This window comes from Colius striatus, chromosome 2 (assembly GCF_028858725.1).
Source record: "Colius striatus isolate bColStr4 chromosome 2, bColStr4.1.hap1, whole genome shotgun sequence".
Taxonomy (NCBI): domain Eukaryota; kingdom Metazoa; phylum Chordata; class Aves; order Coliiformes; family Coliidae; genus Colius; species Colius striatus.
The window spans coordinates 65,849,928-65,870,636 of NC_084760.1; the positions used below are offsets into that span (position 1 = coordinate 65,849,928).

At 45.7% G+C, this 20,709-nt stretch overlaps 1 protein-coding gene across 2 annotated transcripts; it reads left to right on the forward strand.

The window, feature by feature from the left end:
• The first annotated feature begins 7 nt into the window (after positions 1–7).
• KAT14 (lysine acetyltransferase 14) lies at positions 8–18,770 on the forward strand. 2 transcript variants are annotated; one of them, XM_061990884.1, is made up of 10 exons: positions 8–515; positions 1,212–1,330; positions 5,078–5,199; positions 6,341–6,522; positions 7,069–7,488; positions 9,066–9,634; positions 10,156–10,292; positions 10,799–10,974; positions 14,082–14,272; positions 16,933–18,770. In XM_061990884.1, exons 1-10 carry the CDS (start codon positions 242–244, stop codon positions 17,104–17,106), a joined length of 2,364 nt encoding a protein of 787 aa, XP_061846868.1. In that variant the 5' UTR covers positions 8–241; the 3' UTR covers positions 17,107–18,770. The 2 variants fall into 2 exon arrangements, with proteins under 2 accessions (XP_061846868.1, XP_061846869.1); XM_061990885.1 differs by having other exon boundaries at positions 7,072–7,488.
• Positions 18,771–20,709: the final 1,939 nt, after the last annotated feature.

Sequence of the window (20,709 nt, forward strand, 5' to 3'; positions counted from 1 at the left end):
TGGTTAGAGGTTTGATTAAAGACATTTGCAGATCGTTGGTATCTTAAGTATTTGCAAGTGTTTCGACAAACAGAGGTAATCTGTGAAAGACTGGCTCTTTTGTATAGGTTATAATCCCTTCCCAAAAGCTGTAGAGCAGATACAAAACATTTCCTCTGTTCCCTGTACTTTGACTGTGGAGCTTTGGCTGGCACTCCTGTGTGGATGGACTTGTCAAGGTGGGGAGGAAGAGCTCCTTGTTATGCAAACATCATCTAGAATGGCTAATAACGTTCACATGAGTGGGCTGCTAAGCCGCCATGATGATGAAGCTACCAGGACCTCCACCTCTGAGGGTCTGGAGGAGGGTGAGGTGGAAGGAGAGACTCTCCTGATTGTTGAATCTGAGGACCAGGCTTCGGTGGATTTGTCACATGACCAGAGCGGGGACTCTCTGAACAGCGACGAAGGTGACGTTTCCTGGATGGAGGAGATGTCCTATTACTGCGAGAAGTGCCAGAAGTGGATTCCAGCAAGTAAGCCTGCTAGTTGTGTTATGTCTTGTTTGTCTTGCTGTGGTGGTTGTTTGCAAGGTGTGGTTATGCTGTCCTGCATGCCAGTCTTACAGGGCAGCCCTGGTTGATCTGTATCCCCACCTATGCTGGAGGAGAAAAGGAGGTCTTGGCTTTGCATGGAGCTCTTCAGCCTGATGCCAGCAGTGTATGTTAGGCACTTCAATCCATAGCCTGTATAGGAGTTCCCCGTTCAACATACCCTGTGAAGAAATGTGATTATCTTCTTTAATTAGTAGAGAACAAGGGTATGAGTTCAGAAACACACATACCCTCATGAGTCTTGCTGCTGGTGTATTTAGGGGACTTTGGCCAAGCAACGTGGCCTCTCTGCTCACTCAGATAAAGATAATGACCCATGTGTAAAGCTCTGCGGAGGAAAAGGGCTTTGGGATGGCGTTTCTTTTCTTTTCTCTTTTTTTTTTCCTTGTCAGTTTGTCACATCTGTGAAGCACATGGCTAAATATCAGCCTTAATAGCTTCCTGATGATGTGAATTTGTTAGCTCTCAGGGAAGCGTGTCCAGCCTGTAGCAGCTGTAGCTAGTGTTGTGAGGTATTTGGAGTGAGCTGCAGAACTCGATCCCTCTGCTACTGCAGGTTGACATGAGATACGTGCTGTTAGTATTCCTGAGAAATTGATTGCTGCCTACTCATTTTAGGTCAACTGAGAGAACAGCTCAGCTACTTGAAAGGAGACAACTTCTTCAGATTTACTTGCTCTGATTGCTCAGAAGATGGGAAGGAGCAATTTGAACGGCTGAGATTAACGTGGCAGCAAGTAAGTAAAGTGTTTGTGCCACCAGAAAAAAACAGGACTTCCTAAAGTTGTTGTTTGTTTTGTATGTGCTACCTGGAAAAGATAACAAAGAAACAGGTGCATGAAAGTCAGAGATTAATTAGCTAAGGATTGCCTGCATGTTAGAATTTGGGCATTTGGCAGCTAAATTGAAAAATTGATTACATGAACTACTTTCCTCTCTTCTTCTTTGTGTTTTTTTCCCAATACACTTTTTTTCTTCCCCTTATATTGCTCATGAATTTGTGCCTTCAGGCAGGTTTGTAAAAGCAAAATGAAAGCTGTTTGGCTGCCAGGCTCCAACAGTTTTTTGTGTGTATGAGGAAATGTAAAACTAGTGAGGTGCCAGGTCCCCAGACACAAAGCTTCAAGCTGACTCCTTACTCACTAGCAACAGTCCTTCCTGGAACTGGCCATTTCGGTCACTTGCACACCTGAGCAATCAATTTGCATTACACAGCAACCACCCTATGGGTAGGTGCACATCGTTTTGCTCTAAGCAGGCCACTGGAGGGGCCAGCAGTGCTGACTGCCTCTGCATATAGTGAATTTCATCAGGCAGTAGCTGTTGCTCAATGTTAAGTGTTTCCACATGACGAGCATCAGACAGTACATGCATGATATCTGCTTCCATCCTTTGGGACAGTAGTGGTATGTCAAAATTACAGATCTGGAAAGCTAAGGCATTACATCCAGCTCTCTTCAGAGTGGCATGGTGAGGGGACAAAAAAAAATTCAAAGTGGGTGAAGGAGAAAGTTGACTGGTGAAGAGGCTTATCTCCCTTGGCTTCCTTGCAGCCAGAGGTGCTGCTGCTTTTGGGTAAGTTGAATTAAAGCATGTGGTCAAATCAGGTGAAGTAGGAGAAATGGAGATAGTGACACCTGGATTTTTTTTTTCAGAGTTTGTGGCCTCAACAGATCCTTTTCTGTGGGCAGTTGAAAAAAATTGTTTTTGAAGTCATGAGACACCATCCCACCTGACTTAAAACCCACAAAAGTCCCAGATAAACAGTTATTAAACTAAGAAGGGTCACAAGGCAGGAACAGGGTACAGGGGACATCAAAGCTGTCTGTACTTTTTTTGCCATCTTCAGCAATGCATTCCAGAAAGTTATGGCCCACTGCAAGGAGACCCATCTCCCTAAGAAACACACTTCAAAATTCTCTGACACTGAAGGCTAAGTGCCTATTGGAAGTCCTGCCCAGCTCAGGCTGTGTGATTGTTGAGGGATGGTCCCAGCCCAGTTGATTAGAGTTGTGTTCAAATGAATAGGGCACATGTAATTAACAGTCACCTAGGATTGACTTACAAAGAGTTGTGATATTTTGCAAACCTGCCCTTTAGGTGTGAAATAGGTAACACTGAGTTTGGTTGTGAAGCATGCGAATGAGCTGGAAATTGATCTTTTTTAATGAAGATCACCTGGAAGAAAACTGAATTCTTGCATACCCAATAGACAAGCAATTTTACAGAGAGTTTACAGTCTGTTCAGACTGAAATGAAACAGTGCTTCCACAAAGACCGTTGTCACTATATTTCTGATGGATTAGATAGAATCACAGAATGATAGGGGTTGGAAGGGACCTTTGGTTATCATCATCCCCCCCCCCCCCCCCCCCCCCCCCACCGCAGAAGCAGGGTCACCTAGATCAGATCACATAGGAATGTGTCCAGGCAGGTCTTGAAGACCTCCAAGGAAGGAGCCTCCACACCCTCCCTGGGCAGCCTGTGCCAGGGCTCCCTCACCTGAACAGTGAAATAGTTTTTCCTTATATTTAAGTGGAACTTTTTGTGTTCCAGCTTCATCCCATTACCCCTTGTCCTGTTGCTAGATACTATAGAAAAAAGGGATGTCCCAACCTCCTGACACCCACCCTTTAGATATCTGTAAATGTTAATAAGATCTCCCCTCAGTCTCCCCTTCTCCAGACTAAACAGTCCCAGTTCCCGGAACCTTTCCTCATATGAAAGGTGTTCCAGTCCCCCGAGCATCTTGGTGGCTCTGTGCTGGACTCTTTCCAGCAGTTCTCTATCCCTCTTGAGCTGAGGAGCCCAGAACTGGACACAGGACTCCAGATGAGGCCTCACCAGGGCAGAGTAGAGGGGGAGAAGAATCTCCCTTGACCTGCTGGCCACACTCTTCTTGATGCATCCCAGGATGCCATTGGCCTCCTTGGCCACGAGGGCACATTGCTGGCTCATGGTTAGCTTATTATCAATCAGGACTCCCAGGTCTCTCTCTGCAGAGCAGTTTCTTCAGCAGGTCAACCCCCAGCCTGTACTGGTGCATGGGGTTGTTCCTTCCCAGGTGCAGGACTCTGCACTTGTCCTTGTTGAACCTCATGAGGCTCCTCTCTGCCCAACTCTCAAGCCGGTCGAGATCCCGCTGAATGGCAGCACAGCCTTCTGGGGAATCAGCCAGTCCTCCCAGTTTGGTGTCATCAGGGAACTTGCTGAGGGTACACTCTGTCCCCTCATCCAGGTTGTTGGTGAAGATGTTGAACAAGACTGGCCCCAGAACCCATCCCTGTGGAACTCCACCAGCCACAGGCCTCCAACTCAACTCTGTGCCATTGATCACCCCCCTCTGGGCTCTGTCATTCATCCAGCTCTTGATCCACCTCACTGTCCACTCATCCAAACCACACTGCTTGAGCTTTCTGAGGAGGATGTTATGGGAGACAGTGTCAAAAGCGTTGCTGAAGTCAAGGTAGATGACATCTTCTGCTCTCCCCTCATCTAGCCAGCCAGTTATGCACTCATAGAAGGCTATCAGGTTGGTCAAACAGGATTTCCCCTTGGTGAATCCATGTTGACTCCCTCTGATAAGCATCTTCTCCTTCATATGTCTAGTGATGACATTCAGGATGAGTTGTTCCATCACCTTTCCAAGGATGGAGGTGAGGCTGACCAGCCTGTGGTTTCCTGAGTTGTCCTTCTTGCCCTTTTTGAAGACTGGCGTGTCATTGGCTTTTCCCCAGTCCTCAGGCACCTCACCTGTCCTCCCTGATTGTTCAAAAATGGTGGAGAGAGGCTTAGCAATCACATCAGCCAGCTCCCTCAGCACTCTAGGATGCATCCCATCAGGACCCATTGACTTATGAGCCTTAAGCTTGGCCAAAAAGTCTTTAACCTCTTCCTCTTCCACCCAGGGCAAGTTCCTCTGCTGTCCTGGCCATCCTGTTACCCTTGCCAGACTGGGCTTCCTGAGGGCTGGCCATGGCTATAAAGACTGAAGCAAAGAAGGCATTCAGTACTTCAGCCTTCTCTGCATCCTCGGTCAACAGGGCATCCTCTGTGTTTAGCAGCGGGCCCACATTTCCACTCACCATCTTTCTGCTGCTGATAGTAGGATTACTTCTAACTGGGGTTTTTTTGGAAGACTTTTTCCCTACCTCCACACTCCATTCAGACCCCAGTTGTGATGTAATTCATTTGTACAACCCCTGCAAAATCCTGAGTCTCAGCATAAACCTGCATAACTAGTCATCTCGCTATTCCCTTGGGATGGAGGATCCTCTGGGACAATGTGCATCTAACAATAGAAAGTCAAGAACAAGCATCATGAAAGCAGGGAGAAGTTGGATTACACAAGTTGCCTATGAGGTGTTGCAGAAATAGGATATTTATGAGGGAGCAAAGATGTGTGTTTTTGTGGTGGCTGTGGGGTGCTGTTCAAGCAGATGAAGCAGAAGAGATTCACTTGTGTCCAACACTTTCTATTCCAGGTTGTCATGCTGGCCATGTACAATTTGTCTCTGGAAGGAACAGGCCGTCAGGGGTACTTCAGATGGAAAGAAGATATTTGTGCTTTTATTGAGAAACACTGGACGTTCTTGTTGGGGAACAGGTAAAGACGTGGTGTTTTCTTGAAGGTCTGGTTGGTGAGCTGAACGAAAACCTGTTACACAGATGAACAAGAACCCTGGTTAATTCGAGGAGGTCTCTGATGAACCTCTCTAGTGAGAAATTCAGAGGATTTCGTATTGAGAACCTGAATGTAGGCATGAGGGATGCTCTTGAGAAGGAATAAGCATTTCATAGTGGGAAAAATGTCACAGAAAACCAATCTAAATGCATGTATTTTGGATTCTTTCTTACTTTCCTTTAGGTAGTATATGAACCCGCCAAGCCTTTAAGTCTTTGGTTATAGCAGATGGGTTAGTCCTGATGTCACTGGGCTTTAAAGGAGAAAAAAAGAAAGGAGATGCAGCAAAGAACTGCTACCTGTCTGTACAGTTTGCACAGACAAAGTTCTCCAAGAAGGAAAATTTGCCTTAAATTGCCAGACTGTTTACGTAGCAGATGTTACAAACTACTGAAATGGTTTTTTTCAGTGTGTGTAAAGAAAGAAGCTGTTAGAGTAAGAGCCCTTCTCCTAATGGGCAGCCTTTGTGGCACCATGAGTCATGTGCTGTATGGGCAAATCTTTTCTAAGCACAGTGGAAGCTGTCAAACCCAAGTCTTACTGGACTGCTTGTGCTACATAGGCATGAAAGGAACTGAGCAAGCGTTCAAAGTTGTAAACATGATTGACTTCACAGTTTCTTCCCCAGATATTTCTCTGTAGTAACATCTGCCCTTTCTCCCTAGCTAGAATATCTTTGCTTTCATTGCTTGTCTGTGCCTCCTCGCTCTGTTCTCAGAAATGCTAGGATCTGTCCCATTGTTTGTGTCATCAAAGTAGTAACAAAAGCAGTAACCTCAGCATTTGAAATGTGAGGGTTCCAGTGGCAGGGCAGACCTCTCCTCTGTAGGCTTTGTGCATCAGACTCCACCAGTGCATTGCAGTTTGCCTTTCAGGGTGGTACTCTGAGAAGAAATCAATTTTTAACCTCTTTGAGGATGAAGGTCTAGGGAGTAAGTCACCCCACTGTGTCAGTGGCAGAAGCACTCAGCCCTTTCCGTGTTGGCAGAGTGAGGAGGCTTGAGGATGAAAGCACAGCTAGTGAGTGGGGACCTTACACTTGTTTTCCCCTCTCCCACCATAGGAAAAAGACTTCAACATGGTGGAGCACAGTCGCTGGCTGTCTCTCTGTGGGGAGCCCCTTGTTCTTCCGTTCGGGGGCCCAGGAATTTGGAGAACCAGGGTGGTGGAAACTGGTTCATAATAAACCCCCAACAATGAAACCTGAAGGAGAGAAACTGTCTGCTTCTGCACTAAAAGCAAAAGGTAACTCTTTCCCTGATGGTGTATTGGTTCTTAGCTAGGCCAGAGCTGGAAGAGTTTACTAGAAGCCACATGTTGTATGTGTGGACAGTTACAGGGCACAATTACTTTTTTTCTTAGTTTAGCTCTGCTGTAAGGCCTGATTGAAGAGGACTATGTTGCATGTGCTGTAGTATGAGAAGCTTGTTATATTTTCTTGCCTTTTACATTATACTAACTGATATAAAGGCTTGTGAGATTTGTCTGGGTTTCTTTTGTAGCTGAAATCTACAATTTCTTTCCTCCTCTTTACCCTGAGGAGAGGTGGGATTCTTTGTGTGTTTTGTTCCCCCACGATGCAAATTCTCTTCTGTCCAGAGGAGCAAAATCAGGGCTTAAATGAGTCTTTAGTGGCACATTGACTATGCGAACCAGAAGTGAATTTATTACATTATTTTGAACATAAAGCATCTAAGATCTGTAGCCAAATGCATTTTCCTGGCTGTATAGTAAGTATCTCGTGACTGCAGGTGCTCAGTGTCTCTTACAATAAGCAAACTACTTCTTCAGCAGCTTCCAAGCCGCCTCTGGACCCCATCATTACTGTGGAAGGCCTGAGGAAGCGGGTGAGCCGCAACCCGGTGGAGTCGGCCATGGAGCTGAAGGAGAAGAGATCTCGCACGCAGGAAGCCAAGGACATACGGAGGGCTCAGAAGGAGGCAGCTGGCTTCCTGGACAGAAGTACATCCTCCACTCCAGTGAAATTCACCAGCCGGGGCCGCCGTCCCGATATCGTCCTGGAGAAAGGAGAAGTGATTGACTTCTCTTCCCTGAGCTCCTCGGATCGCACTCCTCTGACGAGCCCTTCTCCATCCCCGTCTCTGGACTTCTCTGCTCCTGGCACTCCAGCCTCGCATTCAGCTACCCCCAGCCTTCTCTCAGAAGCAGATCTCATCCCAGATGTCATGCCACCACAGGCTTTGTTTCATGGTAAGAGGTTCCATGGGTTTTCTTTTATAATAAGCTGTAACTGGTTGTCAAGAGTGGATGTTAAAAAAAAATTTCAGTGGAAACTTTCCAATAGAAAGTAACTGGTAAAATCCTGCTTGTCTTATCATAGAATCACAGCTAGGGGTTGGAAGGCACCTTTAGAGATCATCTAGTCCAACCGCCCTGCAGGTCCACCTAGATCAGGTCACACAGGAACGTGTCCAGGTGGGTCTTGAAGACCTCCAAGGAAGGAGACTCCACACCCTCCCTGAACCGTAAAATAGTTTTTTCTTATGTTTAAGTGGAACTTTCTGTGTTTCAGCTTCATCCCATTACCTCTTGTCCTGTTGCTAGCTACTATAGAAAAAAGGGATGTTCCAACCTCCTGACACCCACCCTTTAGATATTTGTAAATATTAATAAGATCCCCCCTCAGTCTCCTCTTCTAAAGACTAAACAGCCTCAGGTCCCGCAGCCTTTCCTCATATGGAAGATGCTCCAGTTCCCTGATCATCTTGGTGACCCTGCGCTGGACTCTTTCCAGCAGTTCTGTCCCTCTTGAGCTGGGGAGCCCAGAACTGGACACAGGACTCCAGATGAGGCCTCACCAGGGCAGAGCAGAGGGGGAGCAGAACCTCCCTTGACCTGCTGGCCTACCTGTCTTAGTCCCGTGAAAATCTTGATTAATTTTCCATAGTTGTACTGCCAGCTTCTGAGGCCAGAAGGAGCCACCATTACTCCTTCTGAGGGGTCCTGAATAAACACTGGATAGATGATTTCACCTGACAACTGCTGCACCACTCAGCATAATCAACATTTCACTGCAATGCAGGTTATGCTGTTAGGCAGCAACTCTAATTTCACCTCAGCTGTTTCTGAAAATGGGAGAAAGTCAATTCTTGTGGTAACATTCCAGCAGTTCCACGAGTTCAAACATCCCAGATAACAGATGTTACATTTCTGTCGAGTTACAAAGCAGCAATGCAGGCTTTTAGTTCCTCAAGGAAGTAGACCTCAGTATGATTGGGAAGGGTGAGAATAAAGCACTTATTGTTGGAAGGAAGGATCGTAAAGTTTTGTAGAGACACAATCCTGTGCTTCTGTGACTCCTAACTGTTCCCTCAGATTAAACAGAACTTCTCTGGGGTATGTTAGCTGAAGGTACAGCTCACCAGCTTGACCATTTCATCCCCAGTCTTCAGCAACTGTCAACAATGTGATACTTGTCAAACAGCATGAGCTCGCAGCTCAAGTGTGCTGTGATGCCAAACTGCAAGACACCTAGGAGCAGGATTGTTTCTGTGTCCTGAAATTGTCCAAAATTGGGAGGTCCAGAAGTATATAGAAAATGGAGTGTGTTGAGTGAACCCATGTTATTTCTCCTTGGCAGAGAACTCCTCTGACAGCTCTTTTTGAAATGAGACTTTGATGTTTACACCTGATCTAGGTGGAGCTGCTTCTGCAGGGAGATTGGACTAGATGATCTCTAAAGGTCCCTTCCAACCCCTATCATTCGGTGATTTTATGTTGTTTTGTTTCTTTTTTTTTTTCCTGGATTATTTTGATCTGTTGAATAGATGATGAGGAAATGGAAGGAGATGGAGTCATAGACCCAGGAATAGAGTATGTACCCCCTCCCAGTGGGACAGCCGGTGCTGGCACTGTGACAGCAAGCAGGAAAAAAGTGAAGACAGCTGAGCAGATCAAGCAAGAGGTGGAGAGTGAAGAAGAAAAACCAGAAAGGATGGAAGGTGACAGTGAAGATCCTGAAGAGTCAAACGCATCGCTGCAAGTGAGGGGGCGAGACAAGAGGAAGCCGCAGCTGGAGAAGGATGCTAAACCCAGAGCTCCCAAGCACACCTCTGTCAGCATCTATGAGGAAAAACTGCTGCTGAAGAGACTGGAAGCCTGTCCCAATGCCATGAGCATGACCCCAGAGGCTCGGAGACTGAGGCGCAAGCTGATAGTCAGGCAAGCCAAGAGGGAAAGAGGACTGCCGCTCTTTGACTTGGACCAAGTAGTGAACGCTGCTCTGCTTTTGGTTGATGGGATTTATGGAGCCAAAGAAGGTGTTACCAGGTCCCCAGTGGGACAAGCAACATACAGAACTACTAGCCAGGATTTCAGGATCTTGGACAGATACCAAGTGAGTGTTTCCAAATCTAAGTGAGCTTTTGGTGTCAGTTATTTGAGAGCTTTTGCTGCGGGCAGTGGTGTCACCTTGGGGTTCCCTGGCTCCCAGAGTGAAAAGAATTATGTGAACCAGACTCATTTTGACTTCAGGCTGTGTCCCCAGTGATGTTCTTACAAGCTCCTTCCTTCTTGGGACATGCTGGTACAACACAGCTGTCTATCAATATCTGCACCTCAGATGTACTCTTTGTACTCCAGCTTTGCTGAAACATTGATGGTGGAGACCTAGAAGTAACAGGCAGTTGCTCTTTCACTCTATGTAGGAGAGAGATCACTTGCAGTACTTCTCTGAATGATGTGTGTGTGGGTCATAGGTTTGGGTCATAAACCTGAGGTGAGACTGTCACGCTGGGAGGTCTAGTCCATCCTGTCACGTTGAGAGGCCTTTATTCTCCTTCTGATGTGATTCCCCTTTGTTAAGGCATTGACTAATCTTCCTGAAATGTCCTGCTGTTTTTCTATTTCCACATGTAGACGGTGCTGCCTGCCATGAAGGGATATCGACAGCAGACAACAAAGTTTCTCTATCGACTGGTAGGCTCAGAAGACCTGCTGACAGACCACAGTATTGTCAGTCCTTACACATCCCGTGTCCTGAAACCTTACATCAGGTATGGGATGGCCAGAGGTTGAATACGCTCTAAGCTTACGAACTGACAACCCATGGAGAGGACACCTTCCTTGGGCAGTGCTCCTCTCTCATCCTTGAAGTACTATGGTAACCCTGGAAGGGTTATTTAACTGAAAGGTTTTATTTAGCTGAGTAGTTAAATTGTCTCTGCATTGGGAAGGGGAATCTCCAAGAGAGGGCAGGGCAGAGAGGGAATCACCGTGGTTGTTCAACGCAAGTGGCACCTGCTGTTGGGTCAGTACTGGGATTTCCTCACTCCTGCTGTAAGGAGAGGTTGGCTTGGTGTGCTGCACATCTGGGAGGTGTCCTGGCCTCTGACAGTGTTTTTGCTGAGCTGGCTGCTGTTTTCCCACACCAATGAAGACTATTCTTTTGTTTGAGGTTGAGCATGTCAAAAAATATTTCACAGGCAGTACCCATTCAGCTGCACTAGTAAGATATTGTCACTCACTTGCCTTTTGTGTTTGCTTTTCTTGTTACTGGCAGGCGTGATTATGAGACAAAGCCCCCAAAACTCAGGCTGCTGGCAGAAATCCGAGCCTATCCACACAGGAATGATCTCAACTGGAAGGCTGAGTCAGAAGCACCGGTCGATTACTGCTATGTTCGCCCTAATCACATCCCCACCATAAACTCCATGTGCCATGAATTCTTCTGGCCTGGTAAGATTCCTTCAGTGCTTGGTTTTTGAAGAAGGAAGTGGTTTTGTTCAGAAAGAAAAACTATATTCTTGGGCCAAATCTTTCTTCAGTTGGTGTCTGGCTCCCTTCTTAGAAAACCATTATCTGATGTGGTAGGAATGCAGTTGAGATGGAGACATGGGTTTGGTGTCTTTGTCTTTTGAGATCATTTAGAACTGGGCAATTAGGCCCTAATTAGCACAGCACTTAAAGAAGTAGGTTGTTTTGAGTAACACTGTTGATGCCAATAGGAGTAGTCAGTTACTAAAATTAAGCATCCAGTGAAAACATTGCAGTTTTATACCTAGTTTCTTCCTAGCAGACATAAGCTGTATATGCTGGAGTGAAATTTGGGAATTGCATTTCCAACTACAGGCTTCACTGTGATGTCCCTTATTTCTTCAAGCTTCAGAATTTGCAGGGTAGGAGAATGCTTGGGTATTGGATTTGTTTTTCATTGCTTCTTGAACTGTAGGCTCTTTGGAAGTGGCTGCTCTGTACTGGGGCAGTGGTGAGGCTGTAGTCTGAAACAATAATCATGATGTTCACCCTCTGCATGGATCAGCTTCTGATCAGCAAACAACGTGGCAGACTAATTTAGAAAAGCTCAGGACAAACAGTACACACCTTTCTTCCAAGTAACTGCTTTATGTTTTGATTTGCAGATAGTGATTCAACAGGGTTGGTAATTCATCGATGCTCATGTGTTGCAGGCAGGAGCTCTTTGTGTTACTCACTGTCCAAATTGCATGGTTCAGGGATTCAGGGGGAGATAACACAGAATATCTTCCCTTTCACAAGCCTTTTTGGAGCTCATGAGAGACGCCTGCAATCCTAACAGAGGCTGAGCCCCTTTGTCACAGTTTGTCCTCTTCTGTTAATGAAGGTACAACCCAACTTGGCCAGAACTGCAAATGTGTTAAGTTCTTCAGGGACTCACCCTGTTCTATAAAGAAGTGTGGGTGTGTTCCTACCAACAGCGAGCTGTTCATCATTAAATCAGAAAGCTGACGCTCCCATCAGTCTCCAAACAAGAGTCAAAATTGCTTCCATGGTGTAGATATTATATGACATATCACACCTTGGTTCTGTTTTTAGCAAGAGAGGTAACCAAGGAGGTATTGCTTCAGGAAATAAAGCTTAAAGTGCCTTTGCGGAGACAAAGCTTTTAGCTGTGAAAGGGGATGGTACAACTGAGGAGGGGGTGGGATATGCAGCTGGGAGGGCATCATTAAGATAGCACTGCCATTCAGAGAAATAGCTGTAATTCTAAGTTGAGGCATCTGAGGTGTGTGTGTGTGGAGGAGATGTCAGTAAATGACTGTACTCACTTGCCTTCTAATAGTGATGCTGTCCTTGACCAAATTGTGAAGTTTTATGTGCTTCACCGGGTGGGGTGAGCTCAAGCTTTAGTTTTGCCACCTCTCCAAATCCTTCCCATCAGAACTCTTCTTGTTTCTCACGAGGCAGAAACAAGTTTGCAGGTAGTTACCACAAATGAGACGATGTGAAGCAAGATTCCCTCTTGTCTCTCACGGTATCTTGTGCCTTCATGCCCTAACGGGAAACATCTCTAGAGCAGAGAAGTGTTAACCATACTGAGCTAAGCATCTTCTACAGGAATAACCGAGTGGGGGTGAGGGGCCGGCACCATTTCACACACAGATGCCAGGGTGCTCGCGGCAGCGTTCCTGTGCAGACATGCTGTGAGGCACTTCACAGTCAATTGCAGCCTTTGGATAATTAAACGGCTCCCTATTGCCAATCAATTCCTCCCACATCTCACTCCACCCAGCTTACTACTCAGTTTACTCTGAGCAAGAAAATAATTCATGTGCTTATTTGCGCTTGGTGCCTAATGAAGTCATCGGGAGTGATAAACATTACTGGAAAACAAGCTCTGCTATTTTTGTTATCCTGCCTCCCAGATATGTCTGCCATTGTCCATTTGAGGCTGAAACTTAACATTTATGGCACACCTTTGCTATGTCTTGCACCTCATTTAGGGCCTATCCACACAAATTACCAGGTAGTCTTCTGTGCCTTTAACACTTCTGCTAGGCTCGAACATGCTGTGTGGATGCTCTTCAGCAATGCAATTGGGCAAGGGTCTGCAGTCAGAAGTCACCAGCCTCGTGTTTCTGTTCAGCCTCTGACTCACAGAAGCACCGGCTGCCTGAGAGGCTGCTTCATGCCCCAGATTAGGGAATTTGCATACTGAATGCCAGTTACTTAGACTGCATTGAAAGCAGGGGTCAGGTTTGCAGGGCAGCTCCACAAACAGCTGACTATGCACATGAGGAAGCAGCAGGAGCTCAAGGCCAGGTGGAGAAAAAGAGAAATAGGAACCATAGGCAGGTAATGCTACCAAAGCTGGAGCCCAGTTTAATGTCTGCTGCATCTGGTTAGAGTCTGCAGGAAGAGCAGGATGGTTCAGACCGTGTATTAGGCTGACACGCTCTGCTCCGAACTTGCCCCCCTTTGCTTGTCTGCAGGCTGGTCCTTGGCCTTTGCTGCCTGGAATAGGAATGGTGTACACCAACCTGGTGCTGGCCCAGCCCTGGTGAAATGAAGCAAACCCTTACCTATTAATGTTACTGCAGCCCTTGGGAGCACTGGGAAAGGGGCACAAACATACTAGGACCAAATCCAGCAAACATTTGCACATGCAAGTGTCTTTATCCAAATGCCTATTTAGAACTGGGCCCTCAGCAGGGCCTGCTGATATGAGTTGGACTATAAACCAAGGAGAGATTAGCTGGGAGCTGAGGCAATCAGAAATTATTACATATTTTTAAAAACATCCTGTTTTAGAGAATGTGCTTTTTGAGTTTGTTTCATCCTTGAGTTGTTTGGAAGGAAATCAGCTTTGTTAATTCCTCCATGCAGCAGTCCTCAGTAGTGGGCAGATCTCGTTTTGTCTGTGTATTTTGTTGAAGGGTCTCAGTAGCAGAGCTTTGAAATAAAGGTAAAAGGGATGAAGTCAGTGTTTCTAAAAGGCCTTGACCCCCTGAATTTCTGTGCAAGCCTGGCACTTTCCTTTTGGTTTGCAGTGTCTTTAACTGCCACTTGTCTCTGTCTATCCGTAGGAATTGACTTGTCAGAATGCCTGCAGTATCCAGACTTCAGCGTTGTCGTCCTCTACAAGAAAGTTATCATTGCCTTTGGCTTTATGGTGCCAGATGTGAAATACAACGAAGCTTACATCTCTTTTTTGTTAGTTCACCCTGAGTGGAGAAGAGCTGGGATTGCTACCTTCATGATTTACCATCTCATCCAGGTAATGAAAAAAGAAATCCCATGTCTCTGCTAAAGAACTCTTTCCCTGTCTTGTGTGCATGCGTGCAAATAGAAAATAGGTAGTGATGTGTTTCTCTTTTCTGTCTTTTTTCCCTTGCCCTTTCTTTACTTAAACACCTGCACAGACTGTCAGCAGCCCCTTTGAACATTTATGGGGGGAAAATCACTTTGAAAGCAGAAACTAAAACGTGGTTAGAAGAATAGCCATACTGGTCAGGTCCTCAGAATTAGTGAGGTTCTGTACACTTAGACTGTCTTGAGATTAACTTTGTGTTCTTCAGTGCTCAGTTGTTCACATAACAGTTGCACTAATACTGTAGATTTGGGGTTTAAAGGAGAAAATGAGGTAATAGTGAGGAGATTCAGTAAGAATCTATTGCAGCTTTTCTTGGCTGCTCCTGGAGTTCTTTTTCTGTGACCAGGGCTATTGCATTAAATTGCTTACTGATCTTAATCATTCTCTTTCACTTTGAATATACTGGTTGAAATCCAGCTGAAGATTGCAACCTCATTCAAATTTGTTCAGACTAGTTTGTACTGGGCTTTGTTCCACGGGGACACTAGGAAGAATTAATCTGGGTTAACGAGACAGGTAGTATTAAAGTAGTTAAACTTCATTAAATCTCTGAATGAATACTCTCACTCTGGTGGCTTTAATTCTATTCACTTTCTGGAGCTGAGTTGCAGGAAAGCCAGCTTAATTTTGAGTGAGGATGCAGACAGATGGCATTTTCAGAGCCCAACTGTTCCTCTTCAGGGCCCACAGTTTTACCACTCCCTGAGCTCTCTTGGCAGAGCTGCCAGTGTGAAACATTCCTTAACTTGTTTCACTCGAGATGAGCTGCACTCGCAAAAACTTGCCATTGAAACTGTTTTTCCTCATACTTCTTTGGCTGAGGTAGGGAGTGCTGGCCTAGCCTTGGGAGCAGTGATATGTACCTTGGAAAAGTAGTTTCCACTGAGGGTAGCTCTTCTGGGCCACCCGGGGGTAACCCTTCTACCTACACAGCTCTCTGCAGCATCTACCTCTCTGCTCTATGTGGTGACACAGGCCACTAACCAACCTGCTTTAAATTCACTCCTTACATTTCCTGAGTGTCTCTGTGTAAAGTGTGTAAGTAAATTGCCCTCAACTGTAGGCTGTCGACATGGGATGTCAACAACCAGCGGGAACAGACAGGAGCGATGAGCTAAGGTTTGCAGGGATCCAGCACCCAGACTCCTGTCTTCCAGCAGAGTCAGGATATGTTGGCAAGTCAGCTGTAGAAAATCATCATGGTCTTTTGCAGGATGCATCACAGCCAATTAACCTAATTCTGCTTGCAGGTAGACTAGCATAAAATTACCATGTTGAGGAAAGCCAGGCAGGCTTGAGGCTGATTAGGATCTCTAGCAATGAGAGATCACCGCTGTGTGCTTGGCTTACAGATTTGTTTTTTCCCTTGCTGACTATTTGTCAGTGGTAGAGACACTTAGTCATATAGGAGAAGAAATGGTGGTTGTGGCCTCATGTCCTTTGACCACCAGATTGTTTGTGTTGCTTCCCAGCCTCCTTGGGTTGACACTGGAGTCTCCTCTCTGTAGGTAGAGCCACTTTTGTGCACTGTTTGGGTAAAGGGTCATTATCTGTCTCTTGGATGGGTTGTGCTGTTTGAGGATGAATTCTTGGCAATGGCATCATCTGACAGAAAAATATGTTGATGCAAATGGTGCCTTGATGATGGGTTTGTTGTCAGAAGTTATCCTTTAATGCATCTGGCCCAGGGCACCAAGCTGCATGTGCTTAATGATCTCGTTCTAACTTCCTTTCCCAAAAAAAAGTGCCTTTTTGGTTTTTTCCCTCCTCGTCCCTTAAAGCCCTGTGAGAGCTTTCCTTTTGAATGATCTACCTTGGAAGTTTCCTAAAGGGTACTACTGTTCCCACTTCAGGTTACAATCCATTCAATATACACGGAATGCTATTAAAACACTAGATGAAAGCAGGAAAAAATATTCTATCAGTATCTTTATCAGAGAGCTGCTGCTTAGAATAATCTGGTATCTCTAAGGTAGCTTCAGCCACGCCATTTGTTGTCTGAACTGAATTCTCTGCCTTCTCAGGAGGTGAGTGCTGTGCCCTGAAGGATGGGAGAGGAGCTGGGTGGGATAGACAGGAATTCGTGCGTGACAACTTCGGGGCTGCTGGCGGTCCCACAGAGCTCACTCACTCACTCAGCTCTGTTTGCTGACGGGGAGGAGCGTGGCGCCTGATCCTCTGGCATGTTTTGCCTTTTCTTCAGGCCATTGTTAATAATTGAGATCAGTGCTGTACACTTAAGATTATTTTTAATTAACAATTACTTAGCAATTGACAACGGAAAGCTGACAAATTATAATCCAAAACCTGCTTTCATTGTCAGAAAGCCCAGAAACAAAGGCTCAGAGAAACAGCAGCCTTCCCTTTGCCTCTCAGCTGTTGCTACGTGTGGTAACTTCTGTGTCCAGGCCTGTGAATTTTCTCACATTTTCTCAGTAACCTGAATACCTGAGCAGATGAATCTTTTCACCTCTGCATTTCCCCAGAGGTTATCTCATTCTCTTGCTGTGATTGGTGTTTTTTTTCTTCCCACCACACCCCGCCCCCCCCCCTTCCCTTGACAGACCTGTATGGGCAAAGATGTAACCCTTCACGTCTCTGCAAGCAACCCTGCCATGCTGCTCTACCAAAAGTTTGGGTTTAAGACCGAAGAATACATATTGGATTTTTATGACAAGTACTATCCCTTGGACAGCAAGGAATGCAAACACGCATTCTTTCTCAGGCTGCGGCGCTGACCCATCTGAGCTCTCTGGGAGGGCTCTGAAAAGCCCAACGTGCGAAGAACCACCACAGCTTTCAGCAGAGGAGACTGGCTACCATGTGAGAGCTGGAACTGCCTTTTACCCCCAGGACTTGGAATATCAACGGTAGTATGTTATGTGCTGAAAGCGCAATCCCAAGAGGATTGATGAAACCACTGTAAGACTGAAATTCTTTCTGGGGAGTTTTCCTGCCACAGTTACTTTGGAAAGCATCATTGACAGACAACCAACCAACCAACCCCAAACTTGTTACTTCAGAGGGGCCCCATGGATTTGAAATTTTGAAACCTGTCCAAAAAGTCACAGGTGGTTTGTTTTTCTAGTTTCTTTTTTGTTTATGAGAAATGAACACCTAAACTTAAATAATCCACAGTGTTTCTGTGGTTTGATGGTTTTGTTAGGAACCACATCTTGAATCTGTGATGGGAAATAAGGTATCAGTGCATCTAGCTGGATGCTGACATTAGGACAGCTCTACACATGCCAGGACAGCAATACTGGAACTACATTTTAGGAATAGTGAAGAGCATGTGAACTCGTGTGATCCCAAATGCAAGGCTCAGAGGAGATGTCTTTCTTCCACTCCTTCCCTGCTGCCTTCCTTTTCCCTCGTTGTTGACCCGGTGCTCAATGTGAAGTTCTCGTAGTGCGCAGTGTTTTGTGTTCAGGAACAAGATGTCAAGTGGGTTGGTAGCTAGGTGAGGTAGGACACAACAGCTGCCAAATCAGCTCTTTGAAATCCCAACAGCCTGTCTGCCAGTTGTTGATGCTGCAGATCAGCCCTTTGGGCACGCCTCTAACAACAGAGCCAGCCTTGCAGGCTCCGGCATTCACCTCCTGCTCCAGATGCTCTGGCTAGAAGAAACCCAGAACAAAAGTGGGTGGTGACGTTTGAAATGGCAGGCTCTGGTTTATAGAAGCAATCTCTTTGGGGATTGGAGGAGAGGAGAAGATAGAGGTGGGCCACTTTCAGTTCTTGGAAACATCTAGACTATGATTACATGACTTTTAAGTATAAGAGAAGAGCAAAGAATAAAAAGAAATAACAAAGAATTAAAACAATATGAACCCCAAACAGTTTATCTGGTAGTGGAGTCTAGTCCTCTGACACAGTTTAGCAGCTTTCCTCTCCCTGACTTTTTATTGCAGATGAACGGTAAGTTGGCAGTTTGCTGTGCTGCCTGACCGAAGGTCAGCCTGTGCATTTTCAATATGAATCACGTGCACTGTGCTGTTCCTTTTCACATCCAGCCCCACAGAGAGCTACACACCGAATGTGACTTCTTTGTCCTTAACCATTAAACAGGTGTGTGTACCTGTTGGGTACCTGGCTGTTGCAGTGGAGTCACCTTAATGGAGTTCTCAGCAAGATGGACACAAGGTGTGATTTTTGTGTAGCCAATGCATATCACCACCCAAACAAAACCAGTGTTAGTGGGAGGGAGAAGAGAACCTATCCAAGTGTTGTGTGGCCTGACATCCGTGCACATGTCTGCCTGCTTTATGACTACGTGAGAATTTTCAATGTTACTGATGTTATAAGTTAGCTGTACTTGGAAGGGAAAAAACCCCACGTTGTCTTTATGAATGGAATTAAAGCCCTTCCCTTGGAAAAGCCTGCCTGTAGTCACATTGTTTGTTAAGCTGTCTCTCCATCATCTTCATTGAATTCTAGCAAACTCAAGCCTGGCTGATAGAGGATGCGAAATGTATGTGTGGGCAGCTGAACAAGACAAGAAACTCCTTATTTCTCTCCTGGGCATCCTCAGAGAAGCTGAACACATACAAGTCCTATCAAGCTCTTTCCTTGCCAGCCTGAATTAGGAGATAAAAGGTAGTCTGGGGAAGACATGAAGTTCTACGTCATGTTCTAGATGGTGACTCTGTGGATTTTTAGGAGCTTCTATTTCTGTGCTTACTCCTCTGTGGCTTTGTCCCTCAGAGGAGAATACCAAGTGAAAAAAGTGTTGAAACAGTCATGGGCTTCCTGCTGTGCTGCTTGTTTTATCCAGGCAGTTTGTTTACCCCCAGATCCTTGAGGGCAAGAGCTGCCTTTGAGCCTGTGCATCTCAGCTGCTTTAGACCTATCAATTACCTGGAAAAGTAGGAATGCCAACATTTGCCTTCTTCAAGGAGACTGGTAAGAATGAGATAATTAAAGGTTACAGGGCTTGGAGATCAATATTGTTCTGCAGAAACACAAACTCATTTTGCAACTTCACAGGTTCACCAGCATTTATGTGGACACAGCTTGTTTCTTGCTAATTTCCCCGTATTTCTTGGAAAATCAGCCAGTTAACTGTTATGTCTGTGATAACCTCCACTCCCAGGATGGCAGACTTAAGTTTTGATTCTGTGGTGTTACTTTATATGGAGGGGACACCATGCTCTGTTCCTCAGTGCTGCCTGTGAAAATCTGGCAGGGCTTTGAACTGTTTTCCTTCAATGTTGATCCTAATGGCTTTGGTGAGAATGGTTGGCTCAAGGGTCACTGTTGATGGTCTGGACAAAGATGAATAGCCAAGAGTTAAGACCTTCCTGATATGCAAAGGGGATCCAGGCAAACCAGATCTGAAAGGTACTGGTGAAGCCTGCTAATAACTGTATATTGTTTTCTCTTGGCAACTTAAGCAGTTTGTGAGAGAGTTTGTTTTCACTCTGCTGGCTGTATGAGTGAGGACTGAGCACTGTTTTGTGAGCAGGAATTCACTCCTCCACATTCAACAAGAGTCTTCTGAGGACAGGAGGTTGAGGCCAGCCTTGGAACAGGCACTATACAAAGTCTGGTGTGCAATCTGATAGGGGCTGGTAGCCCTGGGGAAATGCGCCAGGGTTGCCAGGTAGCTCTATCTGTCCTCAGTAGATCAGCAACAGAATTAGGCAGCCTTTGATGCAGCTATAAAATAGCTGCTACAGCTCCATCTTATGTGGCTGCACAGGGACCACTTCCAGTCTCTCCTCAGGAGAACATTTCCTCCCCAAAATGTTGACTAATGGGAAGCCCAAATGGCTTGTAGAGGCTTAAGGCCACTGTGTGAACAGTCACACAGAGCTGGTTTTCTCTGTGACAGATGAGGCTCTTCCAAGGCACACGCTGACACAAACTGTGTGCTCTGAGTCTCGTGTGTCCCTCCTCTTTGTGCCTCAGAGACCAGCTTGATCAGTTAACGTTTACTGGGATTAAAGAGCCAGCATCCCTTCCATTTAATGACTCAATTACTTCATGCTTCCCTGAGCTGAGCAGTGACTGTAGCAGTGATTGGCGGTTGCCAAACACAGCTCAGTTTAACATAATGAAGTTTTCCTGGAGACTAAAGGTGGAACCTCACTGGTTCCTATTAAGACAGCAAAGCCCAAACTTTCCACATATTTGTCTGAGCTTTGATGCTTCATCACTAGGAAGCTGCCCACTGCGGTCATCTCCTGTGCCTGTTGATCTACAGTAGCTGAGCTGGGTAAATAACTGATATTGCTTGGCATTGCAGTCAGTTAATTTTGTCAAAGTAGTACTTTGCACTTTGAAAGAGAAACCTCTGAGAGTCTTGATGTTACACTTGTGTGCTGAATGCTTTTTTT